The sequence below is a fragment of the Periophthalmus magnuspinnatus genome, chromosome 19 (assembly GCF_009829125.3).
Source record: "Periophthalmus magnuspinnatus isolate fPerMag1 chromosome 19, fPerMag1.2.pri, whole genome shotgun sequence".
In the NCBI taxonomy this organism is placed as follows: Eukaryota; Metazoa; Chordata; class Actinopteri; order Gobiiformes; family Gobiidae; genus Periophthalmus; species Periophthalmus magnuspinnatus.
The window spans coordinates 20,006,502-20,029,573 of NC_047144.1; the positions used below are offsets into that span (position 1 = coordinate 20,006,502).

The 23,072-nt window shown below is 39.8% G+C and overlaps 1 protein-coding gene across 1 annotated transcript in view; it reads left to right on the forward strand.

The window, feature by feature from the left end:
* The window catches only part of spata20 (spermatogenesis associated 20), a 90,626-nt gene that overhangs the window by 25,852 nt on the left and 41,702 nt on the right, over positions 1-23,072 (forward strand). The window contains exons 13-15 of the mRNA XM_033984283.2: positions 4,179-4,387; positions 14,202-14,401; positions 18,299-18,379. Coding sequence (XP_033840174.2) covers positions 4,179-4,387; positions 14,202-14,401; positions 18,299-18,379 — 490 coding nt within the window. The remainder of the gene's footprint in view (positions 1-4,178; positions 4,388-14,201; positions 14,402-18,298; positions 18,380-23,072) is intronic.

Consider the following 23,072-nt stretch of genomic DNA (forward strand, 5'->3'; position numbering starts at 1 on the left):
TCCCTCTCTCCCTTCCTTCCTTCCTTGCTCCCTCCCTCCCCCCTTCCTTCCTTTCGTTCTTTTTTCCTTCCTTCCTTCCTTCCTTCCTTCCTTGCTCCTCCCCCTTCCTTCCATCCTTCCTTTCTTTCTTTCTTTCTCTCTCTGTCTCTCTCTCCCTCCCTTCCTTCTTTTATTTCTTTTTTCTCTCTCTTTCCCTTCCTTCCTTGCTCCCTCTCTCGCTTCCTCCCTTCCTTCTTTCCTTCCTCCCTCCCTCCATTCCTTCCTTCCTCCCTTCCTCCCTCCCTTCCTTCCTTCCTTCCTTGCTCCCTCTCTCCCTTCCTCCCTTCCTTCTTTCCTCCCTCCCTTCCTCCCTCCATTCCTTCCTTCCTTCCTTGCTCCCTCTCTCCCTTCCTCCCTTCCTTCCTTCCTCCCTCCCTCCCTCCCTCCCTCCATTCCTTCCTTCCTTTGCAGATTCCTGACAAAATTAGAAATACAGCACAACACTAGTGCTTGAAGCTTCAGCTGTGAATAAGAAAATATTATTCAATATTATTATTATTATAATATTGTTCCCTCGTTTATCTCGGGGGTTACGTTCTAAAAATAACCGGCAACAGGCGAAATGCACGAAGTATCAGCTTTATCTTTTACAATTATTCTCTATGTTTTTTGCTGTAAAACCCCTCACCACACACTTTATACACTTTTCTCACACAGGCATTAACATTTTCTCACATTTCTCTCTCGTTTAAACTCTCTCAAAGTTCAAACCTTCGTAGATTTAAAGAATGTTTCATCGACATTGTGGGTTTTGTCAGGGAGAAAACAAAGTGCAAACATACAGCACTTCAGAGTCACACTGCGATCCAACGTTTATGTAAATTTGTCTGAACACATTCTGTACTGTACAGGAGACACGGCACGGAGGAGACTGATGGACAATGGTCTACAGTCCCTCAGCCAATCAGGACGCACAACACGATGCACGTTCATACACTGTAAAAAACATGTAAAATAGCACCAAAAACACGATATAGCGACGGAACAACTGCATAAAACTCCTCCTGGTAGGGTTTTAACAAGGATATATCAATATAACATGGTGATAAGTTACACATATGTCCTTCTCTAAGATGGGAGGCAAAGGGAATTTCCTGTGTTAAACCTGATCGTTAATATTTGTGTCAAGCTCCATTATCCCATTGTGCCTTTACAATCATACAAAATCTGCAGGTTAACAAAAACACGTTACTTATACTATGTCAATTTAACATTACAGCATATGCATTACCAATAGAAAATGAGATACAAACAAACATTACAATAAACCTTTAAAGCTCCACAAGTTAGAAGACTGCTGCTGCTTCATGTTGGAATTCCGCTATGGCTCGTTGTTCCCCGTTTTCCCAGTCCCGGGCCGACAAGCCGTGACCGGTCCTCACAGCCCAGGTCAGTGAGGGCCACTTGAGTCTTGTCTCCACTTGTCATCTCTCCAGAATCAGGTGATATGGAAGAGTGTGAGAGACAGAGCTGATAATATTACAGACAGACTGAAGTTATGCGTGTGATGTCATAACCTTCCCAAAGTCCTACCGCTTAAAACTGGTCGTACTTCTTAAAGCCGCACTGCAGAATATTCCAGATTTAGTGCAAGTTAAAGGTCCTCTATTATGCAAAATTGATTAGCTTAGCGTTTAGCCATTTTAGAGTGTTGTTACCTCATCAAAAACCTGTCTGGAGTTGCGTTTTGTTTCATTCACACATGTTTGAATATTCCTGCATTATTAGTCTGTATTAGTCTATATCCCCAAAACTCAAAATGCTCCGTTCCACCTTGTGATGTCATGAAGCTGTAGTTTTCAAGTTAGCAGCTACATTTTACCTTTTAGTGCAGTAGAGATTAGCACTTCCAGGGCTGAAATGATCCAAATGATTCTAGTGAAGGTGTGTGGAGTTTAAAAACACAGTGGAGCACTTCCTGCATTACCACATGATGACATCACAAGGTGGAACAGAGTGTTTTCAGTTTGAGAGAAGAACTCAGGCTAAATATGCAGGGTTTGTGCGTTAAACATGTGTGAATGAAACAAAAAAACACAACTCCAGGTCTGTTTGTGATGAGGAAACAACAGTATAACTTAGCTCAGAAAATAGCGTAATATGCAGCCTTTAAATAGAAATAAAACAGAAAAATCAATAAACAAATAAACAAATAAAACAGCTGTCATATTATATAATTTTACAAAAAAAACAACAACAAAAAACTACTATATATTGCTGTGAAATACAAGTTTGTCATCTGTAAGCATAATTGTTTTTTGTTTTTTTTAACCCTATAGCGTCAGATGCTATCGACGCCGTTAGCTTTGCAGTTTACGGACTTTCCATTACCGTAACTCCGCAACCAATCGTGCTTCATGTAAATTCAAACTGCGTCTCAAAGCAAGAGGCATGGGGCTCTTTAAATATGTTACTGTCATTACGGTAATGTGCCTAACGTTGTCCCTCGAAGACGACCAATCAGAGCGCAGGTGCCACAGGGATTTTTCCAGTCAGTTATTCGATGCGTCAAAGGAAAAATATGGATGGATATGTAAAATAGAGGTAGTTGTGTGAAAAAAAAAGGCAAAAGTACATGCTGATACTTCCTTTAACATGATTTTTATGGCTGAAAAAGAAAAATCTAGGCGAGATATAACGGTTTATAATGTGTTCAGTCCTTTTAAACATTGAGGAGCACCAGTTATTCCCCTGTAAAAGTTAAGCTGCTACTCCACTCACAATAAGAAGACATGTTTTTCGAGGTATTTTCGAGCAAAAAAACAAAACAAAACAAACTATGATTGAATAAATCCAAGATGGAAACATTTAAAGCCATACTTAAGAACATTTCAGTAGGAAAATACCACCAGACAAACTACATTGCGCACATTTAATGCAGATCATTCTCTCATTTCAGTCAGAATCTCAAATCTAATCACGTTTTTTCCTCTCCTGACAGTTACATTTTGGACTTGTCTTTTGCTCTGTTCCCGACTCGTCCCAGGTCTCAGGTGCACAGAGGCCGTACTGTCATCTTCTCCTGTCTTCTGTCTGATTTAGGCACATGAGTCAGCCCTCCCATCGGCCTGTCCCGTCTTATCATGTGTCCTCAACCCCTCTCCACCTCTGTGACACTGTCCCCTTGTATACGTCCACGGATGTCCCCAAACACTGTCCTATCGGGGCGCCTGTCACCGACACACCCGCTACACTCACGAACATCAGGGTGCCACATTTTTAAACATTATTATCATCAAAACCTTTATTTAACCACGTGATGTCTTGAGATTAAACGACCTATATTACATTATTTTCTTTATTTATGTATTTTATAATGTCGTTTTCTCGTCAAAAACACACTCGGAGTCGTGTTTTTGCTTCATTTACACACGTTAAAACACACAAACCCTGCACATTTAGGCTGAGTTCTTCTCTCAAACTGAAAAATACTGCTACATCACAAGGTGGGACAGATGCATTTTGAGCTTTGGAGATGAAAACAGACAAATTTTGTGTAATATAGGACCTTTAAATTAAGCGAGAAGAAAGAGAAACACATTTATTTACAACTATTTGCTGTTGTTTTTGTTGACTCCATGAGGAACTTTCTGGGGGTAACTGGAGATCCGATAATTGCACCGATACTGATACCGATTCCTAATAATAACGGTTCGCACGATATCCTGGTTGGACATATAAATTCATGTAATAATATATTTACTTTTAATGATTTATTTACTGGTCGTAGTTGGTCCAGAGGGTCTCATAATGTTAACAGTTTTACTTGAAGGATAAATTACAACTGCAACACATTTGGATCGGTTTTATCTTATGTTAATTTTGTTTTAAGGGGAAAAAAAGTGCTATTTTCGGTCTCTGCGCTGGTATCGGTTGATATCAGGTAGTGACAGATACTTAAAGTCATAGTGTCGAAATCGGTATCGCTGCATCCCTTGATAAAATTGTTGGGTTTGGTTATTTCGAGGCTTTTTGGAGCTTTCAGAATTGACTTTTGGGAGAGGCCTGACCCCTTCTGTGTAGGTGTCATTACTCCATAAAAACGTGACATTCGCAGAAGTTCAGCCTGATGCGTGAGTGACTCGTGACTCACTAATTATCTGCCGTCCTTTTCACGCGTAGTGTTTCTTCTGTCCCAGTTCCCCTCCCATCGCGGGCTTCCTGGACGACTACGCCTTCGTGATCGGCGGGCTGCTGGACTTGTACGAGGCTACCTTCGAGACAAAATGGCTGCAGTGGGCCGAGGAGCTGCAGCTGAGACAGGACGCGCTCTTCTGGGATGCTCAGGGGTCTGGCTACTTCTGCAGTGACCCCCACGACCCCACTGTCCTGCTCCAGCTCAAAGAGGGTAAGACGGATATGATAATGGGCGATAATGGCAGTCAGGACACAGTAGTACAGCGCATTATAGGTTATGTGACGTCATGACATTCTTAGTCCATATTTACAGCTGCATTCTGTAACTTTTCAAGCGATTGGTGCGCAACCTGCTTGTCTCTGTGCTGTGTTATTGGATTACCAGGAAATATGGCGTTAAACTTGTATATTTCCATTTGTGTTGTCACGATACTAAAATTTCAAACTATATTTCACAAAAGACTTGATTCTAAATACCAATTCTTTTACCACGATAATAATAACTAATAATAATAATAAAATGATACGCTTTCTTTAGACAATATAATGTCATTTTCAACTTAAATCATAGATCTTTCTTGTATATTTCTATTTGACTTTATATCTGTGTAATCCCTCAGTACTGGGCCATGTCTATGTGGTATTTTGTGGTATCTAAGTATTTTTTTTTAGCATTTTGAGCAACTATAATGGAATAAATGCAAGATAAACAGGTTTAATGGCAGTCTAGGTGCAGGTCCATGTGCAGGTCCATCAGCTGGTAGACCTCCCATCACCTGAAGTCAATCATCTTTATTCATCCTCTAGGAGTAATTTAAGCACATTCAGTCTTCATGCAGAAGTTCATAGTCAGGGTTCTGGAGGACCTTGGTGCCTCTTCTCACAGATTGCTGCACACAGGAGGAGGACAGAGTTCTTCTTACAGGGAGTCCAATTGTTTTAGAAGAGACTTTAGAGTGTTCTTCAACCTGCTTTTAATCTGTACAGATGTGGAGTTACAAAATGTGCCGGACAAAGTGCGTGTACAAAGTGAATTAGTTGTAAAATGTTGACTTGATGTTTTGGCTGACATCGTGACAATCTCATTTGTGTTTGATGGTAAAAAGTTCTCAGGTAGTTGTACTCTTCTACTATTTCCGCATGGTCTGTATGAATAGCTGGTGGTCTTTTTGACATTGCGCTTGAGATGGGATTTGTCACAACCTTCAACAAATTCAGTGAGACTTGAGCCGTGCGGGTATCGTGGGGTTGCAAACTTAACCTTGTAACTGTTGGATTGACCGTTTTCCTGCAGTCATCAGTGTAGAGAGATAAATAATAAGAGAGACAGGACACAGCCTTGTGGTGTCCAGTAGAAGTTACAGAAAAGAATAATAAATCAGTTATACATATTGCGTTATGTTTTTAGTTGTTTCGTGGTTAGGTATCGGTTCCAAGACTTGATAATATGTTAGTAATCACCGGACAAATACACATTAAATGAAAGCTGGGACAAAGATCAGCGTTTCTGTCAGCACAAATAAACTATGGTGAAATGTAATTTAACTCACAATAGAGATGTTGATGTAATCCACGTTCATCCAAGACTGTTCTGTTGTAAGTAAAGTTTCATCGATTGTCATCTGGATAGAATCTAGTATAAATCAATCAGACTGTGAAGCATGTTTTCACTTGAACGGATTTAAAAGCCCGGATTTTCTGTCAAAAATGGTTAATAACCCATCAAAGTGAATTATGATCCAGCTATTCATCTGGAAAAAATCCCATAGAATGAAAACTTGAAAGATTTCATAACAGAATATGGCCAAATAGTTTTGATTCCACCCAAAAAAAAAAAACCTTGAGAAGATGGAACTACAAAATCAAGTCAAGTGAATAGCACAATATCGCGTTTTAGAGCCTTTGCTGGGGGTAATTCCTTCTTTCTACCGTGTTATAACGTTGTTCCTTCATTAAAAATATGCCCAAAGAGTTTTTAGACCGAGCTGGATCTTCCTATACGCAGACTACAGCATGGAGAGCAAAGGGAGGAGGGACATATAAAACACGTTAATACATTGTTTCTGGCCTATATAGCATTTTCAAAACACTAAAAAGTAACATGGCGATCTAAATATGTTTGTGTTAGCAGATAATAGCATATAGAAGTAAAATACCCCTCCTTTTGAAATGTGAATGTTAAAAATTGGTAATAATATAAGCCCGAATATGTTTGATCCTGCTACTATAGCTTCTCAAGGAACAGTGACTTAAAAGTTTTTGATTTGCGACCCAAAAGAGTGAAGAAGACGAATCTACAACTCTCTCTGGAACTCTCTGATCTGCTTTGGTGCCACTCTACAAAAAGTTGAAGGATATCGTGACAAATGATCACAGACAGATAATTAAACGCTACATTTTCTTCCATTATAAGACCATATATCAGAAATGCCGCGTTCTGGATTGGCTTAATCATTCAACTATTGGCCTGTCCACTTGTCTTCTTCCCCAGAACTCAGAGCCGTCACCTCACGTTGGATTGTTTTGGAGCCCGTTGAACATTACTACGGTGGTGATGTGACTGGAAGTTCACCTAAACATAGACAGGTTTCAAGCAGAGAGGAGCTGCTCAGGCTGGAGAGCTCTGACTGCTGCTGCCGCTTTGATCGCTGGGCTGCCATATCCGTCTTCATTTGGTCTCCAGTTCAGGCCGGCTCCTGACAGCTAGAACATGTACAGTGCATGAGAGCCCGACTACCTCCAATTACCTCCAGCCTGCGCCGCTCTGTTTTATTTTGCTGCTACAACGGTTGAAACGGGTAATGCGGAAATAAGGAATACAATGAAAGCAGACACGGTTTTCCAGGTATTTTAGGCAGTATCGCTGTAATGCGGATGTAAAATAATAGTGACTGTTCTAATTTCGTCTCAAATAGGCTCTGTGCACAGCGTGCTAGCTAGCTCACTGCGTCTCAAAGCTAATAAAATAGCAAAACATAAAATCGGCTACCTATTCAAATTCAAATTAAGTAAAATAAACACTACCCAGTTATTTTTATATGTAGAATACTTCAGTTTGTGGTGCTGTTTATTATTTATTATGCCTCAAAATTAGCATTAGCATTAGCGTGAGGCACAAATATCTCCCTTTCGAAACACAAAAGAGTGAAGTGTTCATTTTATTTGTGTAGTTTTTACACACCCGCAGCTCCCTGTCCATTGCCTTATCTTTAATTACTTAATTCATTACCATTAGCAAAATATAATTGAACAGGAAGTAGTGACGCTAACAGTGAGGTTGCCGGGTTGTTGTGCGCAGAGCTGATTGTTGTAGCTAACGTTAGAGATAAAAAGTATTGCATAGTACAGTGAGTCACAAAGCCCCAGAGCCAAGGTAGGCATGTTCTAATCAAATACAGCTTTTACTGATAACAATAGTGTTGATTGATTTATTCTTAATTACAAAAATATTGGACATGAAAGTTATTTATGTCATAATTTGGTGCCTCAAAACAAGTATCCAATTAGAAAGCAGAGTGAGGTTTAGGTGAGTCTCTCATTTGGGTTGCTAATTTCAATGAAAAATCTAGTTAATTTAAACCTAAAAGATCTTATCCAGAGAAAAGAAATGGTTTGAGAGGGGAGTTAAAGAAGACATTTTTTGTTAGGAAAGAGAATCCTTCCTTAAACTGCAATGGGAGCCTAAGACATAATCTCTCCCATCTCTTCCCCATCTATAACTCCATCCTCAGACCCAAAGCAAACAAAAGAAACAAAGAACAATAGGGTGAGCCCATTGTGCCATTAAAGGTTGAATGTGTTCACAAGTAATCTGACCAGAACTGAAGACTTGGATGAGCAGCAAAACATCTTCACTCCTACAACTTTTTGTCCAGATTTAACTTCAGCTTTTACTTTTAAACCTAAAATGAATGAATAAAATGGCACAGGCAACCCAGGTTCAATTATGATTGTAGTACCTTTTTTTTAAAACTATAAGAGCAAACAGTTCCTTACATTTTTTTCACCATTAGCTACACATTATTTTTGGAGCCGTTCACACCACTGCCACCACTCGAAACATTTTTTAAAAAGACAGGAAACATGCACATCAAAATAAATCACAGGTACATTACACCGTGTCTTTGTATTGACATAAGAGGTCTTAACACTTCACTGTGATTGGTCATTCACTTACACCATTACAGGGGGGAAAAGCTTAACTGAATCCCCAAATTAGCATACGATCATCAGAGGGATCAGCCCTTCGTTGTCTAATCACGATTCCCTCCCTCTGATGTGGTACTGCAGATGTCACAGCTCCTCGTGTCTGGATGGATCGGTCTGTCTCGGAGTGATGAATAATGAGAGAGTTTGGATTTCTCTGTAACAGAAGATGTGCCGCTCTGACCTTGGCCTCGCTCTGACACCCGCACATCCCGGATCAGACTGGGACTACTTTCTACCTGTCTGCGTCAAGGGTGCTTTTACTCCCCGCAGTAGCTCCCATGTTGCTCTCTCTGTTTCTCTCTGTCACTTTCTTGAACTCTGTCTCGCTCTCTCCCTCCTACTTTTCTGCCTTGCTGTCTCTTTCTTCACCTCTTTCTCTTTTTCTCAAATTGAAAACTTGCTATCTTGTCGTTACTGCTGTGTTTTAGACGAAATAACTTAAGCAGATCTATTGCAAAATCGACTTTTCAGAACTTTTAATCATGTTATAGTTGTTTCTCCTTCTCGTTTACTCTCTCAAAAGTTGTATGTGGAATGATTCGTGGATGTTTGTACACACCCGCTGCTCTGAAGTAACTTCATTCTCCAATTTTATGTCCTTAATCAGTGATAGGACAGGATACAGCATCGTGTAATTTAGGAACAAATGAAAAAAATCACCTGTTCGCTTGCGTAAGGTGCAGCTATTAATCAGAGGCGCTGACAGCTACACGAGTCTTTGTTGTGATGACGTTTACAGCGACGTTGGCTCCCACTGGGCGCTGCAGTTTGCTAACACTGACGTCAGTGGACCTGTTTCTTTTATTAAATCCTTTTTGACAAATATTGCGGTTTAAAATGTGTAAATTATAACATAACGATCCACGGTTGTCAGAGATTTTAGCTATATATCAGGCTTAAGCACAATAGGTCTGCTTTAAAGTGGCACTAGTCAAGTTAATTTTATTTTCTAGATCACTTTTCATGCACGTAGACAGCTCAAAGTGCTTTAAACAGAATTAAAATCACAATAATTAACGATACGTGAGATATTAGCGATATATGAGTTCACAGTATTTACACATAACCAATACAAGAGATCATGACGCTTGAACTTTTCCATTAGTTATTCAAAAGTTCAAGTGTTATTAAAAGGTTCAAGTCAGTAAATATACGTATTCATAGCTTTTTTCATGAGCAATATTAAAACAATGTGTATTTGATTTTTGTCCTTATTTCAAAGGGGCAGATTTTCTAGTAAAGAGTTCCACATTTGGGATACGCAGAAACTAAATGAGGCTTCACCATGTTTGGTCTGAACTCGAGGAATCGCCAGGAGACCAGCTGATCTTAGAGGCTTAAGCGGATCAGGAGGAGTTAGCAGGTCCATCAGATACTCTGGACCTCTACCGTTTTAAGATTTGTAGAGTAATACAATAATTTTGAAATTGATTCTATGAGGGACTGGAAGAAAATGTAATTCTCTTTTTTTTTTTTGCTACTTAACTGTCTTCATGTTTTTGGCTAATGTTCACAGTTCCGTTTGGCCAATTTAGTTCAAATTAGGTAAATTTGCAGCTCTGTGGTCAAAAACAGCCCAAAATGTGTCCTGCCTACAATAGACACTGCATTTTCAAGTACTATGTGATATCACGCATGACTGTTTGCAGCCAGGTGTTACTGATTATTAATGCCTGACTGCAGGGGCAGAGTTTAAAGCGTGGATACCTGTTTGACACTGGTCCTCGTATGGCCAGATCCCGCCCTAAATTACTAGTCCAAAGTCCAAAAACAAGAGCAACAAACTAATTACATAACTTTGTCAAACCTGTTAAAAAACAAGTATTAAATGCACCATACCTGAGTTAGTTATTCCTTGACGAGGTAAACAAGGCAATCAAAGCCATTTTTCACTGTGAGAGTGGAGTTTAGCCGCAAAAGTAACACTAAAAACAACTAGCATGCTAAAGTGCAATTCCTGATTATGAATAAAATAATAAAAGGTTTCTAATCAGATGTGTTGGCAAGACACATTTGGCTCAAAATATGCAGGAAAATGTATTCATAAATTGTTTTTGTGTAGATAGTTTTCTGCCGTGCGTATCCCCTGTGTTCTTTACAACAACTAGCATGCCAACGTACACTTCCTGATTATCGTACAATAAAACACCTTTAACTAGACGTGTTCAGGACACAGCGGACGTATTTTGACCTCAAAAGCTGCTCACACAATATATCAGTACTGGGGCAGAGACACATTTTGCTCAAACACATGGAAGAAAAAATCAAGTACAAGCTCTTTAATAAAACATTCATCAGTTTCACTCATGTAGATCGAGTTTTTTTGCATGCCCGCCCGCCCCTCTTTCTCCGCTGTGAGGAGGAAGCCCATTAGTGACGCCTCTGTCCCACCATGTCGGCTGTCAGTGAAGACAGATTACCCGTGCAGCTCCACACTCCGCACTCTCTCCTGCCTCTCTATCTGTTTTCATATATAAGCTCTAAGGTCACAATCATATACTGACACTCGCTTTGATGTATTTATATAGACCCGCTATTCAAAAGTGAGCAGACACTTTTAAAGTCTAAACAGCCAGTGTGTTTGTTTGTCAGGGGAGGAGGGGTTGTCTGGGTAGTTTGTATCGTTAGACTTAGTTTTATGGAGTTTTAAAAAACACTGGAGCACTTTCTATATTATCACATGACGTCACAAGGTAGATTATGCAGGGTTTGAGTGTTACATTACATTATAATAAAGATCAGAACTGATATGAGGCCCAAAACATTATATTTTGCAGTTGCACGTTATCTGTGGAAACCCTCAGTCGTCCAGGTCTGAGCCATATTAAAAGACAAAGTTAAAATCTGCCAACTGTCTATCTGAAGAGAGGGGCTAACTACACTGAAACTGTAAACATCTATTGTCTCCAGTTTCAGCCTTAACGACCCCATTCAACCTTTAATGGTCCTCCTATTGTTCTTTTTGTTTGCTTTGGGTCTGAAGGTGGAATCATAGATCTGTGAGAGATTGTGTGTCAGTTCTCCATTCCTGTTTAAGGAAGGATTCTCTTTCCTAACAAAACAGCTTCTTTAACTCCTCTCTCAAACCATTTCTTTTCTCTGGCTGAGATCTGAACTTCACTATCTTCAAAGTAGTGGTTAGTGGCTTTGAGATGGAGATGTACAGCAGACTGGGGTCCCGAGGAGCTTTCACGGTGTTGGTACATCCTCTTATGGAGCGGCTGTTTAGTTTCTCCAATGTAACGCTCACTGCACTGAACGGAGTAGACCACATTACTTTGTTTATGGCTCCGAGTTTTGTCCTTTGGGTGAACCAGTTTTTGTCCTAAAGTGTTCGTAGGTTTGAAAAAGACAGGAATCTCAAACTGTCTGAAAATTCTCTGAAGTTTTTCAAACACACCCGCAGTGTAAGGAATGGTAACACCTTTCCTTCTGGGTTCAGATTATGTGTTGTCCTGTTTTTTTAGCTCTCTTAGATCTATTGAAGGCCCACTTTGGACATCCACAGTTGCAGGTTAGCTGCAGACACCCAATTTCTGCTCAGATCGGGGCTGCGCTCTTATCCCTCCACACGACAACCAGTTTGTCCCGTATTTATGAGTTTAGAACATCCTCCTGTCCCCAAAGAAACTACCTCCTCCACCGTTTTCAGCGACGTGCGGACTGAATACGGATTGAGTGAACACGCAGCTTGTTGTAGTGCAAAAGAGCGGCTAATCTTAATCAGAACTTTGTGGATTCGTGAAAACTTGTGGCTGTGTAAAAAGCCCCTTTAACACGTTAGCTTTGATTAGTTTTTGCAACTCTGTCCTGAATAAATAAAAAAACAGCATGAGATAACCTACTTCCACAAGCCTCCTATAGCCATGAGGAAGGATCCCACAGCGGACAGTGTGGAAGGGGGTGGAGGAGGGTGCAGGGGTCATGAGAAGATCCCTCCAGGCTCTCACTGCACCCTGACAGGAGATAAGGTCAGTTGTTGGTCCCATCACATCACACTATAGAGGAATGTCCACAGTGTCTGGAATCGGCTCAGTCTATGGCCTCTGCGCCGCCATATGCTAATGTGTGCATTCTGTCTGGTGTAGATGAGGATTTAATTAGTTGGGAAGTAATTATATCCTGGCCTCTTTGCAGTGTTATACATTATTCAGGCTTTTTGTACTACTGTTGAACACAATCATCTTTTTAAATTATAACTTTTAGCCCTTTTTACTCATTACAACACATAATGGAAAGTCTAGTATTGCGGCATTTGTGTAATCCCTTAGTTGTCCAGTTAGGGTTTAAAGCAAAAGAAGGTTGAATTTGATCAGCTTTTTTTCATTTCTGAAGTAGCTTTGGTAAAGGATTGGCTTAAATTTGCCTGAATTTCAGCCAATTTAAACTAATGTAAACTAACACACTCTAGGTGTTTACAGTGAGGAATACATGTTATTAGAGTTGTTACTGGATTACATTACTGGATACGACCGTATTTTTCAGATTAAGTCACACTTTTTTTTCATAGTTTTGCCAAGGGTGTGACTTATACTTAGATGCGACTTCAGATCCAAAGTAAACTTGTTAGCTTGTTTTTTATGCTTTACTTATTTGATTAACTGTTAATATTTTATGTTAACAAACCAGACACATGTTCAGTTCTGCCTATGCTTCATGTAGCTCAGGGGTGTCGAACACATTTTCACCGAGGGCCACATCAGCAAAATGGCTGCTCTCAAAGGGCCAAATGTAAAATAAATCTAACAAATTTAATAACTTGTTAATTAACTCTTTCTGTATTTATTACTTATTCAAGTTATAAATATTGCATATACATTTGCCTAGATGTAAAAAATATGGCTGTGTAACTCTGTACCTCCTGATAAATTGAGATTATAAAACCATCATACCTTTTAATTTACCCTGTCGAGGGCCACATAAAATTATGTGGAGGGCCGCATTTTGCCCATGGGCCTTGAGTTTGACACATGTGATGTAGCTGAATAAATATAAATGTGTTACGTTTAAATATAAATGTGTCTGTACTGATATTCAGCCTGTTGTTCTCTATTATTATTATAACTTGCCTTTAAAGATAAAGTGTCTGTTCTTGATTTCGAATTTTGTACAATAAATTTCCCAAAAACGCAACTTAAACTCCAGTGCGACTTATATATGTTTTTTTCTTAATTATTATGCATTTTATTGCTGGTGCGAGTTATACTCCAGAGCGACGTATAGTCCAGAAAATACAGTAACTTAACTGTAAATAACTCAGTGTATTAGTTTCAGTGTAATTAGCTCCTCTGTTCAGGCAGATATTTAAATGGTCTGCAAAATTACCCCTGTACAGATGTATTATAAAAGCAGCTCTAGAGGTCAAAATAAGTCTGCTGCTTGCTGTCTGCATTGTAAAGACTCAGGAAGTGTGCTGTTAGCATGATACTGTACTTATGTTTATATTACTGTGACTTTGTTTTTACTCATATTGAGGCCTTATATTCACATGTGCAAAAAGAGCTGTTGATGACGCTGAAATTACATAGTTGCTAACACTAAAAACGCTTAGCTGTGTAGTTAAAATATTAGTGTAGTAGATCAGAATGTCTGATAATGGTGAATAAACTTTAAAAACACAGAGGAGCACTTCTGGATCACCACTGAATGACATCATGCAGTGGGGGCAAACATTTTGAGCTCTCACAAAATATACAGAACTTTTTCACTATTTATTTTTAATTATTTAATATATTATTTTTAGGAAACAATCTGACATGATTAAAAGCTACATGTCTGTCTAAACCCCCCCCCCCCCGCTTTTGTGCGTGTTGCAGACCAAGATGGTGCGGAGCCCAGTGCCAACTCCGTGTCAGCGTCTAACCTGCTGCGTCTGTCCCAGTCCACGGGCCGCGGGGAGTGGGTGCACAAATGCAACCAGCTGCTCACCGCCTTCTCCAAACGCCTCTCCTCCGTGCCCATCGTTCTGCCCGAGATGGTGCGCGCCCTCATGGCTCAGCACTGCACTCTCAAACAGGTAACGGATGGGTGGGAAGAACCAAAAAAAAAAACTAACTTGGTGTAATATTCTATCCATTTGAAGAAAAATAGAGTAGTTTTTAGTCATAAATGTAATAATTGTTTGCCGTTTTTGGTTGTAGTTCAGTGAATGTTTTATTGTAGTGTGAGATACTACAATGTATTTATTTATTCATTTGAATTTATAGCATCTCTTCTTCCCATATGCATCATTGTCACCAAATAGTGCCTCCTCAAATATTTCGCTTACCCAGGTTGTATTTTTCTTTTTTTTTTTTAGCAGTACAAAGATCTACCAACCTGACTAGCAGCAAATTTATACTTGTACCACTCTAAATTGAGTTTAAATCTGATCAGTCAAAATGTCTAACCTTGTTTGTGCCTGATTGATATGTCGAGTTCTACGCAATTATCAATCTGGAGCGGCTCTCGCTGAAAGCAATCACAAAACGAATGAATGAATATTAGAATCTGATTGGTCGAAGCGTCACAACAGTGGAACAAGCCGGAAAATCTAACTTTTGCTAGATCCAGTTGAGAGAAAAGCACATGTTCCCTGTTCGCAAATGCCTAAAGTGCTTCCCTTTGCACATTTTCACAAACAAAATAGTCTGTTTTTTTGTTAAAATAGGCTCAAGTATCTCTGTCGTTGTTGGTGCAAATATCATGAGAATCCATCGTTCATCCTGCAAAGTTACAGAACCAAAAAGATCATTTATAAAATAATTTGTTTTGGTTGGTTGGATCTGTGATTTTTCTGAGCCACTGTTTAACTTTCCAATTGCAACAGCAGTTAAAGAGCTAATGTGACAATCTTTACGCATTTATTTTTGTCAATTTGTACTTAAAGAACTGTCTGAAACTCTAAAACAATATAAGTACATGATAAGATACAGCAATTAGGAATCCAGCATAAGTCTGCTCCTCTTTGCCGTATTGAAAGAAATCGTTTCTGTTTACAAAAAAATAAAACCTCAATTTGCCGCTTTTGTTTGTTCTTCAAGTATTAAGATTGAAGCTGTTTTGTCCAGCTGACACATCCCCGTAGCTACTCACTCCAAACAAAAACAACTCAACTTCCGACTGAAGACTCCCCGGTGAGGCGTGTAATTTCCGTTTTATATTCTCTTTACAGTTAGCACACTTGTCACAACTATTTGAATCGCGGCTCGCGTCGGGAGCTCCGACACTTCAACAAAAACAATCTGTGTTTAAATTGGATGTTCGCCATCTCTTAAGGAAGAAACACTTTTTAAAGAAGCATTGTGTAATTTTACAGGTTGGGGATTTGTTACCGCCTTGTCTCCGTGGAGGTTTTACCGCTTTGAGTACGGCATTAAACATACTTTTCTCCGTGGGTAAAAGCATCGGAAAACATCCCTAGACGCTGTTCACAATAAGAATGCAGGTTTCTCGAGGTATTTTTGAGCAATAAATGCACCTGTAGTTGAAAAAAATACGGAAAATTTCAGACGGAGTAATGAAATCTCTATGGAAACGAGCAGAAATGTTACATGGAGCTGCGTCTTGCCTTATTCAAAGTAGGATAGGTCATCTGTGGGCATTAAAAGTCTCCACGCTCACTGGTCTTAATCCCAGTACGCGTCCGTAATATCTTTTACTTTCTAACAGCTGCGGTATGAGGTTATTTGAGCTCACTTACTTAATCTGGTTTGAAATATTAAAAGCTCCATGACCCAAGAAGTCCTTTTTCACACAGGCTACAAGCCTCCTTTTGATCACAGTTTGTATTCTTTACCAAAGCTTGTTTTTCTGTGTGGTTATCTTTCTACTAATTAGCGCGAGATGTAGACTCTTTAAAAGTTTCAGAAAACAAACAAAAGCATTCGAAATTCTGCAATGGGGGCAACTAGAGGCAAAAGTGAAATGGAACATAATGAGATTTCAACAGACGCTATGCAAACATTAGCAAAAACGACTTAAAAAGTTTGAAGATCGTCTGAAAGTAAAGGGGAAAATACAAAATGGATTTAAATAATACATTTTCAGGAGCCTGTGATCAATACGAGGTTGTGGTGCTGTTTAGATGTTAGATTTTCGACAAAAAGGCGCGAAAAACTGAAAAAACGCTAGCTAGCCTGTGACTAATGTTATTGGAGAGGGACTTGTTTAACAGCACAAATCAGCTCACTTGTTGTAGTTTCAGCTAAGACAGTTTTTTAAAGGTCAGATTGTGTTAAAATAAAACTCAGATTCTAGCTTGAGTAACAGAGATTCGGACAGAGCAGTGCCTACAGTTAGCATCACCCCCAAGTGGATGACATTAGCTGCAAAGTATCAATAAGAATCAACTCAGAATATCACTAAATATGAAAAATCCAGAGAGTGTTGGCAAATGAAATATCTATAGAAAAGTTTAGCTCACTACTGTTTTTTAGTTTTGAATATTCTGGATTTTAAAGAGTCATTTGAATAAAATAAATTAAATACAAGATTTTGTTTTTTCTTAATCGCTAGCATGATTAGCTAAAGCTAGTCTGTAATGCTAACTTCAAACTTACGCTAAAGGATTTAACCATGAACAACTAGAAACCAATATTAATGCTACAGGTTCACTCTCATCATGGGCTGCATCATCATAGTAACTCCAACCACAAGGGGGCAGTAAGGGATTAAGCAAAAGGACTTTTTCCATTTTCCTATACATTATGCCTGTTTCAGTGAAGTGTCATTGCGAGATAGGGATGTTTTTCACACCTTGTCACTGTTGTTTTAACTAAAATAACTGTGTTGCGTAAAATATTTCACTTCTATTTTGATTATTGACACAATCTCGACAGAATATGTTCGACTTTGCGTGTGACAAATGAACTGTGTAGCTTTTGTTTGTTGACGGTCTGCTATTTTCTTGTCTCTATGGTGATGTTATTGCTTGTCCTCTAATTTTCCACAATATGGCATTAAACAAATCCATCTTGTCTTTATTTAATATCTTAAAAAGCAAAAATTATTCAAATGAGTGGGATCACGTCTCCACAGATCTGACATGATTCTTGGTTCGGTGGTGATTTTATTTAATAACATATTGTTGAACTTTCCAGGGACAACTGTGCGGCAGACCATGCACCAGAAAAGTTACATAGTGCACCTTTAAAGCCCTAGAAACTGGTCCCACTGCCCCTGCGCTGCGCTATTTTCGAGCGTTAGCGCACGGTTTAGCACTCTCAACTTGCAGCAATACGGGACCTTTGCGTGTTCTCTCATTATCACGCTAATGCTAATTTTGGAGCTAATTTTGAATATTAAAATCACACCACAAACTGAAATAACACACTTTTTTTTTTTTTCACAGCAAATTATTAGTTGTATTGTTAGACTTTACATTTTAATAAACGTTAGCATTAGCACGTCCACTGTTTGATCTGTCAGTATTTATTGATTTTAGCGCTACTCAGCTAAAACCTCAGACTGATTTTATTAGAAACGGTTATGAATAATACTCAAGCAACTGGACGGCCGATAGGACTTTCTGAAAATCCAGGTTAAATAAAGAATAATAAATGTAGATTAATGGATCAAACGTCTAGGAAATTCTACAGTACGCTGCATGAAACGGAGCATCGCTAGCAAACCTTGACAGGATGAAACTTTGACAGGATGGGCTCAGGTTGGGGGGTACAGGAGGTAGTTAGTATTTCCGTCCCTCGTCTGGACCTTGCAGGGGGCATGTCGGGGGCACGGGGGGCAGAGTGTAATGAGCAGAAGGGCTACGCGACGCCAAGCTAGCCCAAATCTAACACCTGCCTCCCTCATTACCGCTACAAATCCAGTAACATCTTCCCAGTCCGACCACGTCCCACGCTCCACCTTTCCCCTCATATTCAAACCATCTTGTTATCGTGACACTTGTCTGTTTTCTTTTGGTGTTTTTTAGATTGTGATCTGCGGACAAAAGGATGCGCCCGATACTGCCAGCCTGGTAGCAGCGGTCAACTCGCTGTTCTTGCCTCATAAAGTAAGTCTGTTGGGTATTCACATTTTTGTATGTTATATAACCAAAGGATACAAAGAGCTAGCTCACATTGAACGACACTACAGCTGTTTTTTAACTAAAATAAAAAAAGAAAACTCAAATATCTACTGCAAAATCAATAGATGTTTTTCGCGCTTCGGTCAGGACAATATAAATCCGAAGGTTAGTACAAGACATACTGATACTGAAAGTACTTATTGACATCAGTTGCGTTTCCATCACTGTGTTTTTTCTGTGCGTTTTCATTTATTTATTCATTTTGAGCACACGTATCAGGCACACGCAAAGAACATCTCACGGCTTTGTTCATAAATAAGCTCGAAAAGAAGTGGGAAGAAGAAAACGTATTAAGTCAGACCAGAACATAAATTAAATGCTTTGTTTAAACTTCCTAATCAGTTGAAAAAAGAAAAAAAAAACATACATATATATAACTATGTACATATACATACACACATTTTGATTATGCACATAAGTAACTGGAGGTGGAAACAACAAATATTGCATTTAGAACACTTAATTCACATAAAAGTTTATTCGCTCGCTTCAGGTGGATTTTGATTTAAGCACATAACACCCACCTGACCGTCAGACTATGTACTGGACCTGCACTGGACCGACGTGGACACAGGTGATGAACAAATCTAAAATAATCCCATCATGTTTGTTGTTGTTGGTCAAAATCCTCCTGAAGAGCACAGATAAACTAAATTTGAGGTTCAAGCTAAAAACAAACCATCGCGCAGTGTTGTGGATAGGCTGAGAGAGTTCAGCAGTGTTTCTTTTTCGTCTTCAGTGCTGCAAACACTCGCTGTTCTTTTCTTTTATATTCTTTCATTTTGGTCTTGTACAGGTTTGGGTGTTTTCTTTTTCCACACATTTTTAATGTTCCATAAGAGGATAAAACCATATCATGATGGAAAATTTGTCATATGTGACAAATGACACATAGACTGCCATTTATGCCTCTCTCTCTTTCAATTATGTCACTCCTCTCTCTCTCTGGCACTCTCTCTCTCTCTATTACTCTGCTCTCTCTCACTCTCCATCCCTCTCTTTCTATTACTCTGCTCTCTCTTTCTCTGTCTCACTCTCTGTCTCTCTCTGTTACCCTGCTCCCCCTTTCCCTCTCTCTCTCTTTCTCTCTCGATTACTCTTCTCTCTATATATATGTTATACTCTGCTCTCTCTTTCTCTCTCTATTACTCTGCTCTCTCTCTTTCTCTCTATTACTCTGCTCTCTCTCTTTCTCTCTCTCTGTTACTCTTCTTTCTTGTTCTCTCAATACTGCTGTGCCCTGTCTGACCTCAGTGTACATCTGCTCTCCCTCTCTCTCTTACTCTGGTCTCCATCTCTCTCACTGTCTCTCTCTCTCTTATTCTCTCTCTTTCTCTTTTACTCTGGTCTCTCTCTCTTTGCTAACCCTCTCTCTCCCTCTCTTTCTCTCTCTCTATAACTCTTCTTTCTTGTTCTCTCCATACCGCTGTGCCCTGTCTGACCTCCATGTACATCTACTCTCGCCCTCTCTCTCTCTTACTCTGGTCTCCATCTCTCTCTCTCTCTCTCTGCTCACCCCCTCCCTCCCTCCCTCTCTTTCTCTCTCTCTATTACCCTTCTTTCTTGTTCTCTCCATACCCTGTGCCCTGTCTGACCTCCGTGTACATCTACTCTCGCCCTCTCTCTCTCTCTCTTACTCTGGGCTCCATCTCTCTCTCTCTCTGCTAACCCTCTCTCTCCCTCTCTTTCTCTCTCTCTATTACTCTTCTTTCTTGTTCTCTCCATACCGCTGTGCCCTGTCTGACCTCCGTGTACATCTACTCTCGCCCTCTCTCTCTCTCTTACTCTGGTCTCCATCTCTCTCTCTGCTCACCCCCTCCCTCCCTTTCTTTCTCTCTCTCTATTACTCTACTCTCTCCCTCTCTTTCTCTCTCTCTATTACCCTTCTTTCTTGTTCTCTCCATACCCTGTGCCCTGTCTGACCTACATCTGGCCTCATTGTGACATCTGTGTGTGAGTCTGCGTTACTCTGGACACAGATGGACGTTTATGTCGTCTATAGGAGGAAACCTGCCGTTTAAATCGAGAGACGAGCTGAGTCACAGAAATGAGCCGAGATGAACGTGGATAAACTTATCAATACTGGAAAAAAACATTATATTGTGTCAGTGTGTTTTCCAATTATTTGTTTTCCTATTTCAAACCTAAATAGATGAGCAACAAAGGAAAAATGTGGCTGAATGTTGACTTAATAATCGACAAAAGTGAACATTTTTTACAGAATTTTACTTATTTGCTGTTCTTCAGTTTGTGATATTTTTGGGTCATTTGTGAAAACATTGGATTTCTGGTGTCAGTGCACCCGGAGACATGAACCCCGTTGTGTGTTCTCCAGTCCAGCCTGGCTATGCTTCTGTTGTAGGGAGTATTACACCTCTGATGATGTAGGCCAAGATAACAAGGTCTGATCTGGCAGTGAGTGTCCTCAGACAGATTCGGTACGTAAAAAATGACATTAAACTGTAGATCTACATCACGGACTGTGTAAATGTCTTAACAAACAATCTGTCTGTTGGCTTCATGTTGAAAATAGCCAGGCTCTAGCAAAAAAAAAAAAAAAATACGATAATAAAAATAAATAAATAAAACAACACTCACACTTTTTTTAGAATGTAATTTTCAACACAGAATATTTGTATTAACCCTTTAAGGACTGAGCACACTATGCGCCAGTATAGCTCACCTAGACTTTTATTCTTTTTTTAGCCATAAAAATCATGTTAAATGAAGTATCAGAATTTACTGCATTTTTTCACACAACTACAACTACTTTCACACACCTATTTTACACATCCATCTGTATTTTTCCTTTTACACATCGAATAAATGACTGGGAAAATCCCCGCAGCAGCTGCGCTCTCATTCGTCACCTTCGAGGGACAACAGAGGCAGATTACCGTAATGATGTTAAATATTTAGATAGCCCCGTGTCTCCGCTTTGAGACGCCGTTTGAATTTACATGAGAGCACGACTGGTTAGGCTGGTTAGGCTGCTGGAAAGTCCGCAACCCGCGCTCTATCAGCGACGATAGCATCCGACGCTATAGGGTTAATATTACTATCTGTGATGGAAATTTTGCCATATTTATATTATTTTATAGTCTCAATAATCTCTTGAAGAAGTATCTAGCTTCAATAGTAGTTTTAGTTCTGTTTAGCATAATACTTTTGTCAACCCAAGCACGTGGCACGTAATTTGCATGATTCCATGGTAGTTAAAGCCATACTTTATACTTTATACTTATAGTTTATTTGCAGACAAGGTAATGTGAATGAGGGTAGACAGAGCAGACAGTTGAGAGTGGCGTTGTAGGCAGTAGTCTTGGAGCAGGTCGTGGGTCGCAGGGTTAGAGGCTGGGGTGTTCGTACCGGTTGAGGCGAGAAAGATCTGAGGCTGAGGTGCTCGTACCGGTCGTGGAGAGCTGGGTCGGAGGCGGAGGTGCCGAGTGGTTCCGAGGATCGAGATCAGGCAAAGAATGAGAACCACTAACACCATAAACACAAAACAAGCTAGAGCCAAGCAGAGCAGTACCACGGTGGATACACGCACTATCTGGCGCCTCGGAGTTACAGGTGTGAGTGGGAGGAACCAGAATCTCCGCCCAGCTCCAGGCAAGACACAGACGGGAGGGGGAAGGACAGCAGAAAACAAAAACACGGGGCAGACTGGGATCTTGACAACTTCGGAGCATTCCCAATCCCGATAGTTACCCTTTTATATCCATACTGTCGTAGATTATAGCCAGACGAATGACATTTCCACCAAAAAGAAGCCAGGTTTGTGGAAATGCAAGCCCGCTCAGAGTAAGGATAGGCATTTTTCAGTGCAATAAACAACAAAAACCATAGTCTATGTTTGGCTAAAATGTTATATACTGTGACTTTAACTTATAAAATATTAAATAAAATGCGTCAAAATAACTCGTAATAACATGCAATGCAAAGATATACAATCTCATGCCTTTTTTTAATTGTTACTACACTTTCCCTGCCCCAATTTGCACTCGGTATTAATTAAACCAATAAATTAGGCTGATATTGTCTACTACCGCACCTTCGTTCTCCCTCTCCTTCCTCTATATCTCCGTTTCCCTCTCTTCTCGCCCAGAACTCAACAGGCTTATTGAAATATAGATGAGGAGTGCAGTATTGGACGCTGGCTGCAGTTGCGTTAGCCCGAGCCTCATCTTTACAGAGCCAGAGAGGGGCAGTGAGCCAGATAGACCTTATCACAACAGATGTATTATTTAAGTCCATGTCGTGTGCACAGCTCGGCCCCATGGGAGTTGTGGGTATTAGATGGAGCAAGATAAGATGTGTTAATGTTGACTTTTTAAGGGGGATGTCCCAAAGAAATACAAAAAATTCTAGTACTTATTTGAACTTAATGAGGCAAATTAGGATCTTTTGGGACTGGGCGTCATTGATAAAACTTTAAAAAGACCAGATTTTACTTCTACGGGGAAATTAACTACAAACACATAGCATATTTAGATCACTATTTTATGGTTTATTGTTTTGAAAAGGCTATTTTCGCCAAAAAAAACATTAACAGTTTAATTTTTAATGCTCTAATTCTCCCGTTCTTTTCCTCTCGGCGCTAAATCACTCCCATTTC